This window comes from Phascolarctos cinereus, unplaced genomic scaffold (genome assembly GCF_003287225.1).
Source record: "Phascolarctos cinereus isolate Bilbo 61053 unplaced genomic scaffold, phaCin_HiC Scaffold_1;HRSCAF=81, whole genome shotgun sequence".
Lineage (NCBI taxonomy): Eukaryota > Metazoa > Chordata > Mammalia > Diprotodontia > Phascolarctidae > Phascolarctos > Phascolarctos cinereus.
The window spans coordinates 127,831,993-127,849,809 of record NW_027555514.1 but is presented as its reverse complement, the minus strand read 5'-3'; the positions used below and the strand labels follow the sequence as shown (position 1 = coordinate 127,849,809).

The following is a 17,817-nucleotide window of genomic DNA, read 5'->3' as shown; positions in this document are numbered from 1 at the left end:
TCTAGTCTCTCGATTATAGCTTCAGGGAAGACAGCTATAAACAATTCAAAATGACAGAAAAAAAAGTAAACATTCTGATGTGTACTCTGGGGGGGGACAAATAAGATTAATAAAATGGATTATACATTTAATATCTATAAACTGCAAGTATACTGAACTATTTTATAAGTATCATAAATACATTTTACCCTAAATAGTTATATGTAAACACTGCTTCTCCCTTAGGGACTTATAATGTAAATCTGTACGTAACATTCACACAGTAACATCCATGCTCATTTTTTCACTGGCCAAAAAAGAAGAAACTGAGGCACAGGGAAGTTACAGGACTTGTTGAGATTGACACAGGTGGCAGGTGTATAAGGCAGAATCTGAACCTAGGTATTCACGGCTTTATGTCCAGTACACTATTCAATATGCCAAGCTGAAAGAAGAATTATAAAAACTAGGCAGAACATTTGTGAGATTGTTGACATTTTTGGCCATTTAGTGAAAGATTTTAATATTTTGGCCATTCTTTCCATGAAAGAGATCACTGCCTGATATTTTTATGCATCTAGTCATATCAGTCTCTTCAATGGTCCTCTCTTGTCAACCAAGCAAAAAATTCATATGCCTTGTCCTAGCATTCAATATTAATAACTCACATGTAGTAATATAGCACATATAGGGTCACAAAAATCCTGTGAAGTAAGATATGTTATAGATGAAGAAAGTGAAGCTCCAAAATGCTCAGTTCTTCCCCCTATACTCCCATGATCTACATCTACTGAATTCATACCCATCCTTTAAAACTCAATTCAAAAGCTAGGCCCTCTACAAGTTTGTAACACCCTGTTTTTCCATATTTACCTCTTATTGCTATATCCCATCCAGTAAAACTCCATTTTCACTGTCATTTTTCTGCCTCCTTGCTGACAGTTTCCACTCTTGAAATGTTCACTTCATCCCCCATATTCACTCCCATGATCTACACCTACTGAATTCATACTCATCCTTTAAAAATCAACTCAAATAAATGGTAGCTTTACAAAGAAATTATTGCTTCTTGATAGTTAGTGTTCTATCCCACTTTGAACCTCACATAGCAATATGACTGTACTCCTCAAGTATATATATTTTTTAATACTAGAGCTATCTAGGTAGGCTACATCCCCCTACTAGATTGCACACTCAATGAGGACAATGATTATGTCTTATCTAAACTTCGTATATATGGCACACAGTAGGTACTTAATAACTCTTTTTTGAATTTAAACAAATAGAATTTCATCTTCTGTGGCAGAAAAATTCACCACCCTGAAGCCACCATAATCCTTTTCACCTTTAGGAAGGCCTGCCAGAGATCAGGCTCCAATGTCAGAGCCACCAAGAACCCAAAGTCAAATCTATTTTACTATGAGTCAATGAAATAGGACTTTGGGGTATCTTCTTGAATATACCCATATCTTTGGTTTCTGTTTAACACTGGCATTTTGTTAGGTAATTTAAGAATATTCTTACCTTTACAATCAACACTAAGTTGTTCAATCAATAACAAAACATTCTTATTGTTTAAGGGAGGGAAATCATAATCCTCTGTAGCTATGTCAGATGACTGACTGAGGTCATCAAGATCATCTGCATCCATCTGTACTTTGTCCTATAAAATAGATAATAGCATTGTAAAATAATAAAAATTTAAAAATAATAACAATGACTATCATTTATGCAGCACTTTAAGGTTTTCACAACACTTTATATACATTATCTCATACCATCCTCACAACCATTTTGTGTGATAAGCTTTACTTATAATTATTTTACCAATAAAGAAACAGGCTAAGAGAGGTTAGGTGACTTTTCCAGGGTAATACAGCTAGCTAGGAGCCCACGAACAGATTTAAACTCAGGTCTTCTTGACTCTATCCACTATGCCACCTAATTTCGTAGAAGCTGAATTATTTAGGAATCTTATGAAAATTATCATAAATAGTCATAATATCTTTTACAGATAATAGTCTTCATTTAATTTATGGGGAGAAATGAGGGGATATTCAGCAATATAATTAGTTTTCTAGCATTCACAATGAGCACATTTCGTTAGAAGATTATTTCTAAAAGTATCCATTTTCAGATTACAGAATTATACTTCATAATGCAAAAAAGGAGTCTTATCTGCTCACTGAAACATGCATTATTTTCTAAATCAGTTTAAAATTCATTTAAAAGTAAACTAAGTTCTGAAAATCTTCCAATAAAAATAGCATGAAGGGCACTTTTACTCAAATAAAATATCAGAAATTTGAATGTCATTTTTACATACCTGTTCCTGGTCACTTTTATCAAAACTTTCTTGGCCTTCCTCTGATGATCCTTTAAATTCCAATTCTTGTGTTAATTCAATATTGATATTTAAGTAACAATTCATATTATTTAGAATTACTTTTTATATGATTGAAATCCCCCCCCCCCATTAACAGTAATGGCAGCTATTACAGCTATAATTTATCTATTTTAAAATAAGGTATAAAATGTAATACATTTCAGTTTTACTAATTATGCATTTAGCTTACTATTTTGTAATTTCAATCTACTGCTACATTTTAAGTTTCTTGTGAGATGCTCATTACATACCAAATCACAGGAAGTTGTGAAGAATGATTTATATATTTAATCAAGATGAGACTGTTACATTTGAAAATTAAGGGTAAACAGAGAGCAAATGGTCCGTGTGTGATCAATTTATTAGTTAGGCTAGCAGTAACCAATAAATTTGGTAAGGATTTCTAGCCTTCATAGGGTTTGGGGAAGTGCAAGAGAACAAAGAGTTGGGTAGGTAGGGAAAACAATGAGATAGGTTATAGAGTAGAGAGCATCATGGAGATGAGGACAACATGACTGACTGGAAATTGGGAATGAGCAGTTAGCAACAATTCCTTCCTTCTCTCTTCTGACTGAGAAATCTTCATTGCTTGAGTCCACCTGCAATGTTATAAAGAGTGGACCAGAATTCTTTGGATAACAAGCCAGACATCTTTGAAGGACAGTTGGAGTATATAAAGATACTAGACCACAGTCCAAGTGTTCACATGTCTCCTCCAAGGGTAACACATTTTCTTCTCACAAGAATAGTAAAATCATTAACAACAGAACTGGATTTCTAAATTTAACTTATTACAAGACAGATGAACTTTTGAACTAAGTTCAGAGACACAGAATCATGACTTAGGCAGTGACAAGACAAAATCAATTTAAAAAAAGACAGAATCAATCTGATTATTTCAAAGCATAGAGAGAACAAAACCTTGATGTCATGTTGCATAGGGGAATAAAAGTACATGAGATCTGTATAATTAATTATAAGCTACTCTGATTAAGCCAAGAAAATAAGAAAATAAGATATGCTTATAATAACTCCAGCAGGTAATTTGAAGTTCAATGTAAATCTTTTAGTTACCTCAGAGCTAGATAGAGTATGATAACATGGAGAGAAATTAACAGAGATTAACATAACTTCTAAAGATTAGGAAGATATAACTGTATATGTCACAGTCAAAAAAAATCTATTGAAACAAAACCAACATAAACAGTCAAACCTGAATATGACAAAATTATCTTAATTTATGTAACTTCAAAAATAGTATTAAAAAGACATTCCTTGGTATGGTAATTGCATTCCATTCAAACCAATGTCATGGAAACAATTACCAGGAAGCATCAACTAACAAGGTAATTTAATACTTGGGGAAAGTTAACTCGACTATAGCTTCAGGGAACAGAGCTATAAATAATTCAAAATTACAGAAAAAAGAAAAATCATTCATATATGGACTTTATATGTGAATATAAACTTATATAAGCCTAATGGTTTTAGGACTGGAAACACTTAAAAAAAATTAAGTAGTAAACCAGCCGATTAGACAGGAGAAGACTAATTTAACATATGTTACACTGATTAGAGGAGAAAAGCAAAATACCTGTTAAAAAGACACCTGCTAAATTCTAGGCTGCATGAGAGGAGTAAAAACAAGCAGTGAATTCTGTCATCACATGACTTTATCATTTATTTTGCTTACCTATACTAATAAAAATTGGAATGTAACAAAGAGAGCAAATGATCTACCTATGGAAAATTCAGAATGTTATTTCTGCAAGCTTCTTCATTACCTTCTTTACCTTCCTCTTCTTTCAGAGAGGGCTGTGGTTCACACTCCTTCTGAGGCACTGGTTTTTCTTCTAGAATCACATCGCTAAACCCAGTCTCAGGGCCATTTCCAGCTCTAGCTGCTTCATCTTCTTTTAAAGGAATCTTTCCAAATTCTGTAGATTCTGACTGATTTTTGATCAGTGGCAGTGAGGGGCAAGGATAATTCCCATTAAAATTCAAATCCTTGGAACTTCTGTAACTTTCACTTTTCTGAGAAGTACTGGGAGAATCCCAATCAGAAGCATCTGAAAAGGAAATATTGGAGTTAAATACTACAACAGTTTTATCTACTTGACACATTATTTAATTTTTTCACAGGATGTCACTCAAATTACCACCTAGCTTTATGATTTTATTTTGTTTATTAATGCATTTGGTATTTTATCTCTTCTGTAACATGAGGAAAAAGAAAAAAAAAACTTTTCTTTCTTTTATTCAGCCTATCTTCTTTTTCTAGGATTACTAGCTCTTATTTCCTCCCAAAATCCATCTCAGTGTATATTCCCAAAGAACTTATTAGCAAGACCCTTGGGAAAAGGCTTTTCTTCTGTAATAACCTTTTAAAAATAACATTCACATTTGACTTTTCAAATTATTTAGGATTAGGAAATAGATTCTGAAACTGTGATTTTTAACCTGTGATTTATTTATAGAGAACTCTTAGGTGAGGAAACTACCTCTAATAATGTACACTGGTACCTTCTCTGCAACTTACAGTCTTAGAGAATTGCCTAGGGCACTTAGAGGTTAAATGACTTGCCCAAGGTCACCTAACCAGTACGTGTCAGAGATGAGACTTGAAACTAAGTCTTTTTGGCTAATTACACAGAAAATATTTACAATTAGGATCCCTTCAGTGACTGTATTTAAAAAAAAAAAGAACTCTTATTTATTCTAAGCATGGTTGCATTGTTTTTTTTTTTCCCAAATGTGAACTACTTTAATTTAATTAGAAGATAGCTTTTTTTAGACTTAGATTCTTAAAATCTAGCCACTGCTTGGATTCTTATAATCTAGCCATGGGCTCAGATTCTTATAATCTAGACAACAGCTCACTAACATTCAGATTCCTTAAGAGTCTGCCCAATATTATGGATGTTCTAATAAACCTTGTCTTTGGCTGAAAGAAGGCTTGAGTCAATTCTTTCGGGTAGGACCTGCGTGTTGTGATTTTGAGGGCCCAACATCCCAGCACTCCTAAACCTCAACATTTTGGTGGCCCGTATGGGAAAACTGCCTAACCCCAAGTTCTTCTCCAGCCAAGACCGGAAGGTATGTAAGCCCCCATGCCCTCCTTTCTTGATCTGCAGTTGGGGTAGCTCTCCAAGCAACAAGGTTTGGAGGTGCTTTTCAGGCAGACAGTTACAAGGCTGTCTCGCACTCAGTCTGATGTTCTCAGACTCTCAGTCCGGTGGGTCAGTTTGAGGCCATCGATCTGGGCACACCTTCTGCAGCTTAGAGGACAAGGATGGGCACCCTAACTGGAAGCATATGCCCAATTCTGTCAATTTTCTTGGCGGTAAGGAATTGGGGAAAACTGCAGTTGTCTTTTGATTCCCTGAGGCTTACTTTCTCCCTTTCCTCTACACTCATGAATCCTCCTGTACGGAAGTTACAGGAAAAGTTAGAACAGCTAAAAATATCTTGGGAGATTCTGGAGGTTTTATGATTGATCGTTAAGGAGTTTTGAAACTCTTCCTTACAACCCTGGTCACTCCTTTCTCCCTCTCCCTTCCCTTGAGTCAAGAGGGTATCTGTTAACCCCTCTTATAAGAGAAGAGAGTTTCACCCTTTATCCCTCACCTTTGATTTTGCCCTCCCTGACCTGGGAAAGGAAGAAGGGAGGAGGGGCAGCAGCTATAGCATGGGCCCCTCTGGCAATGGCCTTGGGTCCTAGGGCAACCTTTGCCTGGAATCATCACCCAGGTTCAGCACATCCTGCTCAAGGTAATGAAGCTAGCCTCCAAACTTGGGTAAGCATGCACTTTTAAATTTGTAGTTTTAATTGTTAATGAGATATTGATTCTTTGTGTAAAGTAATCTGGAAATGCATTTAACAAAATTGAAATCACCTGACTGGTAATGGGTTTGTTTCAAGTTTCAAATTGGTGAATTTTTTCTATCACTTATGTCAAGCAACTTTTCATAATTTGGTTACCGCTAAAATAATTTGGCTATTGTTGGTCATTGTTTTAATGTGTAAACTTGCCAAAAAGCTTATTTGGGTTTTGCTAAGAATTTACAATCATACAGAAATAATCTCTAACAATTGGCTTTTTATACCAGAACAAATTTAAGCTTGAGATGTAAATTGTAAAAAAGTTTTTCCTAAACTGGGATTAATGAAACTTGCTGTTTGAGGTAAAAGCTCATAGGATTTTATTTTGAGTTGTCTAATGGGTCATAATAGTCCATCAATAAATCAATAATCCACCATCTGAGACATGCCACAAGCTACTCAGAGAGAAAGTGATACTGGGGAGAAATCAGCATTGGGAAAAGCTGAGAGGACAATTTTAGCCTCAATCAAAGATGGGATCCTCCTGGCTCAGTTTCCCCATTTTGTTCCTTTGAAAAGGAATGTTACCCACCTGGCTATTCCTGAGTCTGGGTATGAGGTGGATTTAATACTGTATGGTTGGAAAACTGAATTTTCTGAATCCAAACAGAGCTAAGGATGTTTCATCCTCTCATATTTGGGCCCTAAATCTAGCCCCTGCTTTATATCTGAGTCCTGCAGTCTTTTCTGTCAGATTTGTATCTTCCAGACACAAATTCACCTATAGTTGGCAGCAAACAGTGGGTACCAGCCAATGTCCCCCCATCATTCCCTGGATGTAGCCTGTGCTTGGCTCCAGTCAACCTCTTTAGAACCCTGTCGAGGCAGAGACAGCTCTTCGCCCCTTGCCAGCAAGAAGCAGTTTCAGAAGCCAAGACTTTCACCCGTTACCCCAAAAGAATTTATGTCCCATTTGTTTGAGGGGGGAACGATGAGGATGGCACCTAGACCCCAAAAAGGAAAAACCCTTTCCCACATGGCCAAATCTCTAGACTTCTCCTGAGGCTATAATTCCATCAATTGGCCTTTCACTGTGGCTATACCCAATCTCCCTTACCTCCCTATGGCCCCAGGCCACTTCCCACCTTTAATCCTATCTAGGCTCCATTCTCCCTTGGCCAAGTGGTCCAGGTCCCTGAGGTTCTATTACCTCATAGACTACTTGGCCACTCCTAGATCCCTACCACAGTCTTTCTGTGTATAAGGTCCATTTTATCTCCATTAAGGTGCTTGGATTCTTAAAATCAAGCCACTGCTCGGACTCTTAAAATAGAGCCACTGCTTGGATTCTTAAAATCTAGGCAATAGCTTACTAATGTTCAGGCTCCTTAAGAGTCTGCCCAATATGAAGGATGTTCTAATAAACCTTGTCTTTGGCTGAAAGAAGGCTTGGGTCGAATTCTTTCAGGCAGGATGCACATGTTGTTAATTTGGGGTCCCGGCACCTCTCAACCTCTAAACCTCAACAGATCCACCAGAAATAGTTCAAGGTGGAGGAGAGGAGGGCCTAGACTAGGACAGTGGCAATGCACGAGGAAAGAAGCGGGTGTATTTGAGAGATGTTAAAAAGGTGAAATCTTGAAAATACAATCATTAGATATTCAGAGTGTGTGAGAGAAGAATTGAGGATGAAAGGTTGCAGCTCTGGGTGACTGGAAGGATGATGGTCAAAAACAGGGGAGTTATTGGGAGGAAAGGCTTTAAAAAGAAAGTCCTGCTTTGGAAATATTGAGTTATGTTGAAAATGTTCATGTGATAGCTAGCGATAAGAGATTTGAAGCTTAGAGAGTGACACTATTCTATATCAAGAGATGGAAGTAATGTACATAAGCTTTGATAGTTGAATACATGAGAACACAGATCACTAAAAGAAGGGTGGAAAGAGAGCAGACCAGAAACTATGACAGAGGAAGGGGTGAAGATACAAATTGAGAAGGAACAGTAAGACTGGAAGGAGAATCAATAGGGTCACAAATAACACAGGAAGAAGGGATTATGAGAACAAGGGGGTAGTTAACAGTGCAAAATGTTTTAAAGAGGTCAAAAAAGATGATGTCTGAAAAAAGCATGTCCTGTTTGGCAAGTGGACCATTGGTCAGACAGAGTAGTTTTAACTAAATGTAGAAGTAGTTACTAGCTTAAAAGAAGTTGGGAAGTAAGCTGAGGACTTGGACATGGTGAATGCGTAACCAGTAAGTGTTGCTGGATTTTTCTCAAGAGAGGGAGAGAGGTCCTGAGATCACAGTGATCATTGAGGATTGGTTTGCTTAGTTAAAAGGGAAAAGAAATAAAATCCTCGCTTCCAAAAATTCTACCTTTTAGGAGAGTTATGAAGTTACTAAGAGAAATGAAAAATCACTATCAGCTCATTTCACCCTCAGGTGACAATTAAACCACATTGTTAGAAGGGTAGTTTCAGTTATTTATACTCTGAGCTGAAATCCCATAGCTTGCACCACCCACATAGTTGCCAATGAATAAGCACAAACACCTAGAAAACAATTGGAATTTACCTCATCTTTTACCTAAAGAAGACAGATTTAATAATACTACTAAAACAGTAGAGAGGGGCTTAAAGGGGAATTCTAAAACTTAAATCTTCATCTGAAAGGTTAGAGCTGGGATAGAGGGGAAGAGATAAATGGTTGCCTTCTCAGAGAGGGAGAGTTCAGTTCATTCACAGAAATATTCCATTATGATGAGAAGCCATAATCAGCATGTTCATTAGAGCCAAGAATAGTCTCTATTTTTCCATCACCTTCTTGGGTACCAGAGAAGGGTTTACTCTTGTTGTTCACCTGCTTCGCTACTTTGTCCTTCCTTCTGCCTCCAGATACAGGTATATCTTTTTATTGTACTTCACAGATACTGCATTTTTTAAAAATTGAAAGTTTATGACAACCCTGCTTCGAGCAAGTCTATGAACACCATTTTTTTTTCAACAATACATGCTTATATTGTGTCTTGTGTCACTTTTTGGTAATTCTTATAATATTTCAAACTTTTTCATTATTATTCTATGTTATGGGGACCTGTGATCAGTGATCTTGGTATTACTAGTGTACCTTGAACTTTGCCCATATAAGATGGTGAACTTAACTGACAAATATTATACATCTTCTGACTGCTCCACAGACAGGCCATTCCTCATCTCTCACCCTCTCCTCTAGCCTTCCTATTCCCTGAGATACAACAATATTGAAATTAGGCCAATTAATAACCATACAATGGCCTCTAAGTGTTCAAGTGAAAGGAAGAGTCAATTGATGAGGAAAACTTCATTGTTATCTTTTTTTTAAAATTGCCACAGCCCCCCCATTTTTCCCAGCCCCCAATCTTCAGCAACCATAGCCCTGATCAGTCAGCATCCATCAACACAGAGGAAGACTCCCTACCAGGAAAAAGATTACAACTCACTGAAAGCTCAAATAATGATAAAGAAGAACCCAGGCATGCTGAAGGGAATGGGGAATGAATCTTTAGAGACAGAGATAACTGTGGGAGCAACTGATGGAAGATATACAAAGGTTTGGAACCAGGCCCAAACACAGAGCTTGACTTTGGTGAAAAGAAGGGCTGTTAGATACAGGAGCAAAAAAGGAGAGAATAAGGAATAATCTAAAAGAATTTTGAGAAGTTGAATCTGGAATAAAAGAGAATAAGGTTGGGATCAATCAAGAATATTCTAGTTAGATTTCTGTCATCTGATTCTAATGAATGTATCTAAACTTATTACAGGATAGATGATCTCATTTCATGTAAAAAACAAAAAAAAGAATAACTTCTTGAAGATTAATCTTTTAACTTTCAATATGTATTACAAATTTAGCATGAAAATGACAGCTTATAGAGTGTATGTATTCCCTAATAAAATAAGACAAGACTACTTTTATACTAGCTTCAAAAAGTGCAAATTAATGACAATGATGTATGAAAGGGAAAAACATCAGCTTATTCAACAAACATTTAATTTTCTGGGTGTTTAAAGTTTCTCCCATCCTTCACTTAATCACAGCATCTCTTAAAGTTATTGTCCAATATCTCACCTCCTTTTCAGCTCTCTAATTACTAGAGTTATTTATATTCACTCCTCAAACCCTTTTATCTGGCTTTGGGCTTCTACTGGCTTCTACTGAAACTGCTTGCTCCAAGGTTAGCAATTGGATCCTAACTGCCAAATCTGATGGCCTTTTTTCTGAGTCTTCATCTCTTGACATTACGAAGCCTCAGACACTGTTGAAGTTCCTTGCCTCACAGATAATCTCTTCTGATAATCTTTGTTGGTGATCTGATCCACTCTCACGATTTCCCTGGGAAGTGGTCAGAACAGGTAACACCAGACTATTTTCATATTTTGATAGGGTTACTAGACTGACCGACCAGAGGATTATTGCCATTATAGTTTACCTAAATTTCAGCAAAGCATTTAACAAATTCCCTCACGTCATCTTTGTGGACAAAATGGCAAATGCAAGTAAAAACACAAGGCAGAAGAAGTATGGATAGATAATGTTTGTCAGAATTTGTTGGACTATATGGCTCAATATGAGTCAATATAGTAGCCATAAGAACTAGAGCAATTTTAAATTTAATTAAAAGAGATATAATATCCAGAGGAAGGGAGATATTAGTCTGGCTGATCTTGGTCAGATCACACCTGAATTCTGTCCTTAGTTTTGGACACCACATTTTAGGACTGGCTTCTGGACTTCTCAGCCTGCAAGTCCTCCTGTACCTTCAAATTAAACATGATCATGCCTGAATTCATTATTTCCTTTTCCTCCTCTCTGAAGTCATCAGTCCTTTAATATTTTTTATCTTTGTTAAATACAGGCCATCTTCACAGTCATCTGGTTTTATATCGTTGACCCTTCTCTCATCCAAATATATATGTATGTGTATATAGACACACACATTTCCAAAAGTTGCTATATCCTATTGATTCTACCTCCATAAAATTTGTTATCTTCTCCCTTTTCTTCATTCCCAAACTATCCTCCTACTTCACAACCTCATCACCTGGATTTTTGCAATCCATTATTGGTCTTCTTATCTCTGGTTCTTACCTTCTCTGGTCCATTCTACACAAAGCTATTAAGTCATTTTCTGAATGCACTTAACTAGGCCATTCTCTTGCCCTATTGCTACAGTTCAGTGGATATCACAGCTATGAAACCTTCCTTCCACAACTATTACCTTTTTTCATGCTCTCTCCCCCCTCAATTTTCCTAGAGCACTTTTATCTCTCTCCCTTACCTCCTTTACTCCAGACCCTGTAACATAGTTTATATGTTGTATGCCTTCATAGAAAGTAAATTCCTTGAAGCAAAGAACTGTTTGTTTTTATCTTTGTGTCCTACAGTACAACAGTGGGCACTTGATGTACACATGATACATAATAGTTATGTGCCTTCATGCAATATACAAAAATGCCAGAAAGTATAAAAATACAACTTGAAATATGGTGTTCAAAACTCAAAAGTAAAAACCTGAAGACTACAGATATCATCTTCTATTAGATGTGATTTTTAAAAATTAACTTATAACCATATTTGTAAAGAAGGAGCAAAAAGGAAAATACCATCCATGTCATCTGCATCATCTAAATCAAATTCTTCCATTAAATCTGTAATACAAGTGGGGAGGAAGGGAAGAAAAAAGAAAAATGAATATTGAAAATTCTTTAAAATAAAATTATTTTCTTCCTAAATTATGGAATTATGACACTTACATGACTTTTGTTTTCCCTTAACTCCTTTTTCTGATTCTTGGTTTGTGAAAGAATCTTGCATTTCAATAGTGGGTTGAAGGGGCTATGAAACAAGATAATTAAATAACAAGATGGTTATAGTCAAAGTTTTCAACAAATATTGGATAATAAATTAAAAGTATCAATGTTATTACCTTCAAATTAGGATGTCTCTCAAGATAATCTGAAAAAAGAATAAAAGTTTTATCATTAACTGTATTTTAACAGTGTAATTCAATCACAACTTCATGCAAAATGAAAATGCTTGTTAGATCCCATTAAAGGATTTAAAAAATGAATGTTTTAATTTTGTATAATTCTTATTATAGCACTTGCATGACAGTAATTGGAATCAATTATTAGTACCTGAAATAAAACAAAAATACTGTGTTGGCACAACATGCAATTTACATTTCAAATACATAGATGTCAAGGGACTCAAATACATATATGTACATATACCAATATTTAAGCATGCTCATCAATGACACACATAAAGGTTATCCTTTTTAAAAGATTCAAGTCTCACAGGGAATTAATTAAAAAGATGATACTCTAATGCAGCAGCATGTCTTCCAGGCAATGAGAGTGATTAATGCAATTATACTACAAGTGTTCATACTGTGGGTGATTCCTTAATTGGTTATATAATTTGCAAAATCGGGCAATATGTACACAGTAAAGATAAAACAGAATTTAAAGCAATCTATAAACCATATTTTTATCACAGAACTAAAGGGCTAGAAATAAATGTTCTGAATACATACACATAGATGCACACTTGTAGAATAATGGTTAATAATACATTTTCATTTCTTTCCATACCCACGTTGCCTACTGGCATGCCTATACTTCTCATATCCATTAGTTTATTCATCTTAAAGCTTCTTGATCCATTCATGAAAGAAGGTATATAAAATACATCTAAGAAATGATGTACAAAAACTTTCAATTTTGAGAGTTATTTTAAAACAGCAAAATTGTTTTAATCATCTCAATCACAAATTCAACGTTATTAATATATAAAAACTTTTCAACATATATAATTAATGGAAAACAAAGCTTTTTACATATTTACAATAAATCTCAGAAAATAAAATTTGAAGTTCTGAAAGCATTGTATATTTTACAATATTAAATTAGTTTACTATACATCAGTCCAAAAAAGGCTTAAGAAATTGTTTACTATATTAAATTATAATATTAGGTTTACTATAAGTCAGTCCACAAAAGTATTAAGAAACTGAAAGAAGTTTTAAAATAAATACTCCCAAAACAATACTAAGCACATTATTAACCCTATATGCATCAGTAATATAAGCGTTATAACTAACTCCTGTATAAATGTTTTTACTCACTCACCTGGGCTAAAAAAGACATTAATTATACCTCTGGACAGAGAAAAGATAGACAAATTGCCTAATTGTCTCTAAGTATAGCTTTGTTCTTCTTCTCTCACACATGGAAGAAGAAAACACTCTAATTCCTATAAACAGCTGGAACACATGTGATTAATATCAAAGAGAGAGGGATGGCCCATGTGCTAGAAGTTAGCAATGATTGTCCTTATGTGTGTATTCTGTGTGGGCATCATTGAAAGTCTGGTAATAAGGTGATTTTTTTCTTTTTACCTCAGAAATTAATGAAGAAGACTGCATATAACTCAGACAAGGTGGGGAGGTGAAGTCAGCCCCAATCTATCTCAGTTTCCAAGGCATCTAAGACTAGAGTCTAGACCAGTGAACTCATGGGTTCTTGGGGGTAAATGAACATTTACATATAATTCTTTTTGTTACTATTTTACATTTGTTCTATGTTTCCCTTTATGAAAAGTTCAGAAACAACAATGACTGTTGTGTCTAAGTTTAGTAAACCTTGGGATGGATTATAGTGTCATGTAGTAGTAGGTGCTCTGTAAAATTAGTTGATGACGTTTATAATAAATATACTTTTAAAAGAAACCAACAAATCAATAAATTGGGAAATATTGGGAAATTACTAGGAAAAGCCAGGAAAGCTTCATGGAGTTTAGACCTCAGAAAGTTTCTGAAGGAAGAGAGAGATTTCAACAGATGGCCTAAACAGTTACATGGAAGTAGCACAGGGCAGGACAATATACAGAATACGTAATAGAACAGTTTGGCTGAAAAAGAGAGTGAAGAAGAGCAGTATGAATTAAGGCTGATTAGAGCCCTATTGTTAAGGCCCTTGGAAGCCAGCACTCCATCCCCTAAATGTTGCTGGCAAGTGATTTTTTTCTGCCAACCTATTGGAAATTTTTTTAACTTTGTATTTTATCCTATGGCCACCTCATTTTAACATCCTTGGACTATATAACTGGATGAAAACATTCAGGAAAGTAAGCTAAAAGTTGCCAAGAATGAAGAAAGCAAAAAGCATAATTATTCTTGAATAAATTAATCTGGGGAGGGGAGACACGTATATGTGTAAAAGCAAGTAATAAGAACACCCAGGGCTTAGATTCTTAAAATCTAGCCACTGCTCGGATTCTTATAATCTAGCCATGGGCTCAGAGTCTTATTATCTAGCCAATAGCTCACTAACATTCAGACTCCTTAAGAGTCTGTCCAATATTATGGATGTTCTAATAAACCTTGTCTTTGGCTGAAAGAAGGCTTAGGTTGAATTCTTTCAGGCAGGACCCACTTGTGATTTTGGGGCCCCAGCACCCCTAAATCTCAACATTTTGGTGGGCCGTATGGAGAAACTGCCTAATCCCAAGTTCTTCTCCAGCAGAGACTGGAAGGTATGTAAGCCCCCACACCCTCCTTTCTTGCTCTGCAGTTGGGGTTGCTCTCAAGCAATAAGGCTTGGAGGTGCTTTTCAGGCAGACAGTTATGAAGCTGTCTCACACTCAACCTGATGCTCTCAGGCTCTCACTTCACTGGGATTCTGGAGGTTTTATGATTTGTCATTAAGGAGTTTTGAAACCTCTCCTTACAACCCTGGTCACTCCTTTCTCCCTGTCCTTTTCCTTGAGTCAAGAGGGTATCTGTTAATCCCTCTCATAAGAGAAGAGAGTTTCACCTTTTCCCCCTCACCTTTGCTTTTACCCTCTCCCACCTGGGAAAGGAAGGAGGGAGGAGGAGCAGCAGCTACAGTATGGGCCCCCCTGGCAATGGCCTTGGGTCCTAGGGTAACCCTTGCCTGGAAGCATCACCCAGGTTCAGCATATCCTGCTCAAGGTAAAGAAGCTAGTCTCCGAACTTGGCTAAACATGCTCTTTTACATTTGTAGTTTTAACTGTTAATGATGAGATGTTGATTCTCTGTGTAAAGTAATTTGGAAATGCATTTAACAAAAGTGAAATCACCTGACTGGTAATGGGTTTGTTTCAAGTTTCAGATTGATGAACTTTTTGTATCAGTTACGTCAAGCAACTTTTCATAATTTGGTTACTGCTAAAATAATTTGACAATTGTTGGTTACTGTTTTAATGTGTAAACTAGCCAAAAAGCTTGTTTAGGTTATAGCTTGCTGAGAATTTGCAAGTGTATAGAAATCTCTAATGATTAGCTTTTTATACCAGGACAAATTTAAGTTTGAGATGTAAATCGTGGAAAAGTTTTTCCTAAGCTATGATTAGTGAAACTTGCTATGTGAAGTAAAAGTTCATATGATTTCATTTTGAGTTGTCTGATGGATCACAATAATCCATGGATAATCAATAATCCATCATCTGAGAGAAATGCCACAAGCTACTCAGAGAATATGATACTGGTGGGAAATCAGCATTGGGAAAAGCTGAGAGGACAATTTTAGCCTCAGTGTAAGATGGGATCTTCTTGGCTCAGTTTCCCTGTTATGTTCCTTTGAAAAGGAATGTTACCCACCTCGCTATTCCTGAGTCTGGCTATGACGTAGATTTGAGACTGCATGGTTGGAAAACTGAATTATCTGAATCCAAACATAGCTAAGGATGTTTTATCTTGTCATATCTGGGCCCTACAGTCTTTTCTGTCAGATTTGTGTCTTCCATACGACAGGCATTCACCTACAATTGATAGCAAACAGCGGATGCCAGCCAATGTCCCCCCATCATTCCCTGGATGTAGCCTGTGCGTGGTTCCAGTCAACCTCTTTAGAACCCCATCGAGGCAGAGACAGCTCTTCACCCCTTGCCAGCAAGAAGCAGTTTCAGAAGCCAAGACTTTCACCCGTTACCCCAAAAGAATTTAGGTCCCATTTGTTTGAGGGGGGAACGATGAGGATGGCATCTAGGAAAATCCCTGGACTTTCCCACATGGCCAAAACTCTGGAGTTAGCCTGAGGCTAAAATCCTATCAACTGGCCTTATGTTACTGCTTACACCCAACCTCCCAAATCTCTCCTACCCTTAACCTAGCCTAGCCCTCCATTGTCTTACCTCCTGGTCCCAGGCTTCCTCCCACCCTTAATCCTATCTAGGCTCCATTCTCCCTTGGCCAACTGGTCCAGGTTCCTGGAGTTCTACTGCCTCATAGACTACTTGGCCACTCCTAGATCCCTCCCATAGTCTTTGGGTATATAAGGTCCATCTTGTCTCCATTAAGATGCTTAGATTCTTAAAATCTAGCCAATAGCTCACTAACATTCGGACTCCTTCAGAGTCTGCCCAGTATGATGGATGTTCTAATAAATCTTGTCTTTGATTGAAAGAAAAAAGAACATCCAGTATATATGGAGGCCCTCAGACCCTCCCTAGCAATTTAGGAAAGGAAATTTGGTTGCTTTTTCATCCTGGTTCCAATGCAGCCATCTTCTATTATGTATGTTTCGGAGTAAATAGATAGTTAAGATTTTTAAAAATGAAGTTTATAACACATTTTCTTCATTTTGCATTTTATCTGATAGACATGAAATAAATAACTGAAGGTTTCAGAGCCAGGAGATGAGAGACCAGTGAAGTTTGAGAGGCAGAGTAGATGGAGAGATGGCCCTAGAATGAGGAAGGCCTGAGCTCGAGTCCCACCTCTGATTTTGATATGGCTGTGTGACTATTAACAAATCACTTAACCTTTCAGTACTCTAGTCAACTCTCTGAGATCCTAAATTTCAGAGAAGGTGCTAACCTGCACTAGTAGAGGGAGTTATCTCATAACAATGGAATTATAGGTCTTGACTCTATCACCAAAAAATTAGGTGATATGGGCTTGTATCACAGGGAAGATATCTGTATAACCAACTAATTAAACTGAAATGGAGCTCATTCTGTTTTGTAAAACAAACCACCATGCAAACGCTGGTCGATTATTAATAGAGACAATTATTAGAGCCAATCTGTCACTCCATATCAAACATATGTATTTCTATTCTCTCTCTTTCCATTGTACTCTTCCATTCTCCTTCTAATACCTCTCCTTCCCTACTTTCTATTATATTCCTTTTTCTGACCTCTTTTTCTGATTTTGCTCAGGCAAGCCTTCAGTGATACTGCTTAGTCCTGTTAGTGGCACTAAGACTTTGCCCACCTTTTCTTCTACATATTTGATGATAAGAGTCACTTCCCTGCCACCTCCTCCCCAATACCACTTTTATTTTTTTTCAAACAAACCTAACTATATAACAAATCTAACTGTACAATCTTACCTTCATGTTGTCTCATTGAAATATTGTCTTTTAAGGTTTGATTTGTGGCTGCAGGTACGTGCCTGGCAGATCCTTTGGAGAGACTTTCAGTGGAACACTTATCAAATGAAAAGATCAACAACACAGTTAGCAAGCTCACTGTAGAAAGCAGTCCTGAATGCTTTCTGCTGGTAAAATGTGAACTTTCCACTGAGAGAGAAATGACAGTTCTACAGAAAATAAAATTTTTTA

At 36.6% G+C, this 17,817-nt stretch overlaps 1 protein-coding gene across 1 annotated transcript in view; it reads right to left on the bottom strand.

Moving 5' to 3' along the window:
- Positions 1-17,817, bottom strand: part of LOC110200654 (ankyrin repeat domain containing 26) — a 97,523-nt gene that overhangs the window by 37,735 nt on the left and 41,971 nt on the right. Inside the window, 7 exon segments of the mRNA XM_078154086.1 lie at positions 1,504-1,642; positions 2,306-2,355; positions 4,150-4,434; positions 11,830-11,874; positions 11,980-12,061; positions 12,153-12,181; positions 17,587-17,683. Coding sequence (XP_078010212.1) covers positions 1,504-1,642; positions 2,306-2,355; positions 4,150-4,434; positions 11,830-11,874; positions 11,980-12,061; positions 12,153-12,181; positions 17,587-17,683 — 727 coding nt within the window.